Consider the following 6,000-nt stretch of genomic DNA (forward strand, 5'->3'; position numbering starts at 1 on the left):
GTGGAGCACCTGGAACGGAACAAGAGTATAAATGCCAACCAGCACGGATTCATGGAAGGCAAATCCTGTGTCACAAACCTTCTGGAGTTTTATGATAAAATAACAGAAGTAAGACACGAGAGAGAGGGGTGGGTTGATTGCATCTTCTTGGACTGCAAGAAGGCCTTTGACACAGTTCCTCACAAGAGATTAGTGCAGAAGCTAGAGCATCAGGCGCATATAACAGGAAGGGCACTGCAATGGATCAGAGAATACCTGACAGGGAGGCAACAACGAGTCATGGTACGTAATGATGTATCACAGTGGGCACCTGTGACGAGCGGGGTCCCACAGGGGTCGGTCCTAGGACCAGTGCTATTTTTGGTATATGTGAACGACATGATGGAAGGGTTAGACTCAGAAGTGTCCCTGTTTGCAGATGATGTGAAGTTAATGAGGAGAATTAAATCAGATGAGGACCAGGCAGGACTTCAAAGAGACCTGGACAGACTGGACACCTGGTCCAGCAAATGGCTTCTCGAATTTAATCCTGCCAAATGCAAAGTCATGAAGATAGGGGAAGGGCACAGAAGACCACAGACAGAGTATAGGCTAGGTGGCCAAAGACTGCAAACCTCACTCAAGGAGAAAGATCTTGGGGTGAGTATAACACCGAGCATGTCTCCGGAAGCACACATCAATCAGATAACTGCTGCAGCATATGGGCGCCTGGCAAACCTGAGAACAGCATTCCGATACCTTAGTAAGGAATCGTTCAAGACACTGTACACCGTGTATGTCAGGCCCATACTGGAGTATGCAGCACCTGTTTGGAACCCGCACTTGATAAAGCACGTCAAGAAACTAGAGAAAGTACAAAGGTTTGCGACAAGGTTAGTTCCAGAGCTAAGGGGAATGTCCTATGAAGAAAGATTAAGGGAAATCGGCCTGACGACACTGGAGGACAGGAGGGTCAGGGGAGACATGATAACGACATATAAAATACTGCGTGGAATAGACAAGGTGGACAAAGACAGGATGTTCCAGGGAGGGGACACAGAAACAAGAGGCCACAATTGGAAGTTGAAGACACAAATGAGTCAGAGAGATATTAGGAAGTATTTCTTCAGTCATAGAGTTGTCAGGCAGTGGAATAGCCTAGAAAATGACGTAGTGGAGGCAGGAACCATACACAGTTTTAAGACGAGGTTTGATAAAGCTCATGGAGCGGGGAGAGAGAGGGCCCAGTAGCAACCGGTGAAGAGGCGGGGCCAGGAGCTAAGACTCGACCCCTGCAACCACAAATAGGTGAGTACACACACGTTGAGCCCAAGATTGCTGAGTACATGTGCAGACCAGCTAGAAGCAACGCTTACTCGCATCTATAAGCATTGCCTAGCACAATGTGAATGGCCTTCTCTGCTGAAAGAGACAAATGTAGTCCCTGTTCACAAAAAGAAGAGTAGAACAGAAATAGGAACTACAGACTAGTGTCACTCCTGTCAATCACTCGCGTTTTTCAACTACAACTCACTTTTTTGTGACAGTCAATCCGTCTTCAGGAAACGTCACTCTGCTGTTGATTTGATGTTAAATCTCTTCCCTATATGGTATCAGTAACTACATGAATCCAAATTCAACTGTGTAGTGGCTCTAGACATTGGTGAAGCTTTTGACCGTGTATGGTACCAGGGACACTTGGCAAAACTACAAGTACTGGGAATCGCTGGTTTTCTCAGTACCTTTAAGATAGATCTATAAGCGTAGTTCTCAACGGAACAGTGTTAGCAAGACACTATTGGAGCACTCGGGCCTGCTTGGCCCATTGCTATGGAATGTGTACTTCAATAACCTTCATCTCATCCCATAATCCTAGGCATATACAGACGACTGTACTCAGACTTTTGCTTATCCAAGACAGGAAATGCCAGTTGCTCAAAATTACATCAATCACCAGCTTACAGCTATATTAGCGTTGAGAAAACAATGGCAGGACAAATTTGCCCCCGAGAAAACACAAATGATGGTCTGGTCATCACAAATGACAGCCTGGATGAAGCTGATATCCTTGGGGGAAATTTTGACTCCAAACGAACTGTGAAGAACCACTTCATAAATCTTGGAAACAAAGTGCCTAGGAAGCTTCCAGCACTTCGACGTATCACATCTGCTCGACAATAGAGGTTACAAGATTCCGTATGAGGCATAAGTACGGTCACACCTTTAGTGTGCTACGCTCTCTTGAGTTGCTTGCACCCTGTCTCATCTGCAAATCCTTGACAGAACAGAAAACAGAGAAAGGCGGCGCATCTCTCGGCTGGACCCAGCCTGGATAGATCTGCCATTTCAGCAGAGCCTTCAACACAGGAGGGATGTGGGGAGGCCTTACTGCTATGTATAAGGCCAACATTGTCAAAGTACCACATTTGCCTCTACTCCGAGGACAGCGAGAAGGGAACTTCTACACAACAAGACGGGCAGCAAGCATCAAGGCTCTGGAGAAGGTACCCTTCTCCGGAACATCGCTTCATCTGAGATCATTCATTCCTAGGATGTCACCTAGGATGTCACAGAATAATGACATCAACGAAATGAAGTCAATTGACCAAATGAAATCGCTGGTCCACAGATAACTCGGAAATCATTCTGCTCCCTATATGTATATTTCATAACAATTAAAAGGCTTTCAAATGAGCTGATGTAGGTAACAGCTTTTAGCTTGTAAATAAAGTTAGGAACCTTAACGCAATCTTTAATTAAAACCCTGCATATATATATATATATATATATATATATATATATATATATATATATATATATATATATATATATATATATATATATACATATATATATATAGAGAGAGAGAGAGAGATATAGATAGATAGATAGATAGATAGATAGATAGATAGATAGATAGATAGATAGATAGATTTGGCACAACCGCTGACAAATATTGGTTGCTGTAAAATCCCTCATATTCTAGAGTCGCAGATTTTCAAGATAATAAGTCTTCTTGTACAGACAAATAAGACATTGGATGCAGCTGGTTGTCCTGATAACAACGTATCCCTTTTTTTACACAGGGTTTGACAAGGTTAAGGATCCCTAGCTTTAATGACAAGCTATTTACAGGTTAAAGATCCCTAACTTTATTGGCAAGCTAAGAGATGTTACCTACATCAGCTCATTTGAAAGCATTTTTATTGTTATGAGACATACAAGTAAGGAACAGGATGAAGTTGGAGCCATCTGTGGGCCAGCATTTTCATTTGATCAACTGACTTTATCTCATTGACATCATTATGCTGTACGAATGTGTTCCATACTCGAGTCATCCTGGGTATATATGATCTCAGATGGAGTGATGTTCTGGAGAAGGGTACAGCCAGAGTGAAGTTGCTGCTTTCTGCCCGTCTTGTGGCCTAAAAGCTTGTTTCACGCTGTCCTCGAAGTGGATCCAAGTGTGGTACTTTGACAATATTGGCCTTGTACATAACAGTAAGGCCACCCACATCCCTCCTGTGTTGAAGGCTCTGCTGAAATGACAGATCTATCCAGGATGGGTCCAGGCGAGAGATGAGACGTCTTGCTCTGTTCTCTACTCTGTCAAGCAGTCGTAGATGAGAGGGGGTGGGGGAGGCAAACCAAGAAAGTGGAGCATACTCAAGGTGTGAGCGTACTTGTGCCTCGTACAGAATCTTGCAACCCCTACTGTCAAGCAGATGCGAGATACGGCGAAGTGCTGTAAGCTTCCTAGCTGCCTTGTTTGCAAGATTTACATGGTTCTTCATGGTCAGTTTGGAGTCAAATTTCACCCCAAGGATATCAACTTCTTCTCCAGGTGCCATCACCCTCCCATTCATCCTTACTACTGCACCAGCATTACCATCATGCTGCCTAGAGACCATCATCATCTGCGTTTTCTCAGGTGCAAATGTTACTTGTCATCTATTTCCCCAAACTGATTTAGCTCTTAGCTGGTGAGTGATGTAGCTTAGAGCAGCTGGCATTTCTTCTCTTGGATAAGTGAATGTCAGTGTACAGGCGTCTGCATATGCATGGGATTCTGGGATGAGATGAAGAAGGTCATTGAAGTAGACATTCCATAACAATGGTCCCAGCACGCTTCCTTGTGTAACACTTGCCCCAATAGGATGTCTTGGTGATTCCGTTCCATTGAGAACTACCCTTAGAGATCTACCATGAAGATGATCACTGAGGAGACATAGCGTAGAGCCTGCAATTCCCAGTGCTTGAAGTTTTGCTAAGAGGCCCTGGTGCCACACCCGGTCGAAAGCACCAGCAATGTCCAGTGCTACCACACAGCTGACTTTGGATTCATCCAGTGACTGGTGCCACTTAGTGGAGAGGTTTAGCAACAGATCAGCAGCAGAGTAACCTTTCCTGAAGCCATATTGACGGTCACAAAGTAGTGAGTGGTAGTCAAAAAACTCTGTCATTTGTCTTGAGATTATTGTCTCAATAATCTTACCAGTGATTGACAGGAGTGATACTGGTCTGTAGTTGCTGATTTCTGCTCTGCTCTTCTTTTTGTGAACAGGGACTACATTTGCCTCTTTCCACAGAGAAGGCCATTTACACTGTACTAGGCAGTGCTGAAAGATGCGAGTTAGAGGTGCTGCTAGCTGGTCTGCACATCTTCTCAGCAATCTTGGGCTCAACTTGTCTGGGCCCACAGCCTTTTCTTGGTCAAGCGATTTAAGAAGGAAATGCACCTCCTCCTGCCTTATTGTCACTACTGACAGTTTTGACACAGTTCTTGCAGCTAGCCAAGGAGGGTCCCTTGCTGGATCAGGAATTTGCATTTTCGTAGCAAAGTATTCGGCAAAGAGGTCCGCTTTCTCTTGACTACTAGTAGAGGTGGTCCCATCCTGTCGATTTAGAGGTGGAATGAGTTCATCAGGCAGATAAACTTGTCTGTCCTTGACCAGGGACCACCAGGTTTTGGAACCTACCCTACCTGATGCTAGCTTTCTTTTTGTGTCCACCTCCCATTTCGTATCGAAATCTTCATGTTTATCCATAACAGACGAATATTAATTAAAGATTTGTATTTTAGACTAATATGAATACAACGCTTGAAAAAAAAACCAATGATATCATATGTCGTACGATATTATATAATAATAAGGGTATTTTTAGTCGTGCTAAATTATGGTTTCCGCTTGATGCTTAAACTCAGAGTCAATGATATGTCAAAGTCTCGAGTCGGGAGAAATTTCCCCTTTTTTCTGAGAACTAAAAATCAGATTTTTTTTTTTACAGGTTACAATGGTGTCGCCATTTAAGCCATCAAAGGTGCGGGAAATTGTTCATGAGGTAGTCTTCTCAGGCGGGGATCTTTCTCGTCAAGTTCCAAATTTGTTTACTGGAAATAAAATGACAACCCCTACGGCAATGATGACGATTTTGCCAGACCTTTGTGTTGATGCTCTAGGAACGAAAGAAGTTCAAAATTTACTGAAGGAAGATTTTGACTTGGTTCTCCTCAGCGTGTTCGTGTCTGAGTGTTTCTTCTCAGCAGTTCATCAGATGAAGGTACGTCATGTACTACGCCATCTTTTATGCTACTTTTTTTACTGTTTTTGTATTAAAATACTATGAATTTAATTATCAGGCGTAAGTAAAAATATAGGCGTAAGTAAAATATAGACAAGAGTGAAGGCCTCTCAATTATTATTATTAAGTTATTTTTAAAACATTATTATTATATTTATGGGATAGTTTTTAACCAAGATGAGTCATACAGCAGCTGGGAATGAGAAACTATCAGGTTTGTTATCAAGAGTTTCAGCAGCATGACGGCATCTTCCCACCGCCATCATCGTAGCCACAGAGAATCCTAGACGCGCTGAATATTCCACCACATATGAATACTTAAGAACATAAGAAAGAAGGAACACTGCAACAGACCTACTGTCCCATGAGAAGCAAGACCATGTGTCCCCCCCCCCGAATTAGCCCAATGACCCACCTAGTCAGGTTACTTCCACTTAA

General features: G+C 43.1%; 1 protein-coding gene across 1 annotated transcript in view; it reads left to right on the forward strand.

Annotated features, from left to right (window-relative positions):
• Positions 1-5,541, forward strand: part of LOC138851737 (uncharacterized) — a gene marked incomplete at its 3' end in the record, with an annotated part of 30,048 nt that extends 24,507 nt beyond the window's left edge. Inside the window, exon 3 of the mRNA XM_070081164.1 lies at positions 5,269-5,541. Within this exon, the coding sequence (XP_069937265.1) occupies positions 5,269-5,541 (273 nt within the window). The remainder of the gene's footprint in view (positions 1-5,268) is intronic.
• Between the last annotated feature and the right edge of the window lie 459 nt (positions 5,542-6,000).

This window comes from Cherax quadricarinatus, unplaced genomic scaffold (genome assembly GCF_038502225.1).
Source record: "Cherax quadricarinatus isolate ZL_2023a unplaced genomic scaffold, ASM3850222v1 Contig1866, whole genome shotgun sequence".
In the NCBI taxonomy this organism is placed as follows: Eukaryota; Metazoa; Arthropoda; class Malacostraca; order Decapoda; family Parastacidae; genus Cherax; species Cherax quadricarinatus.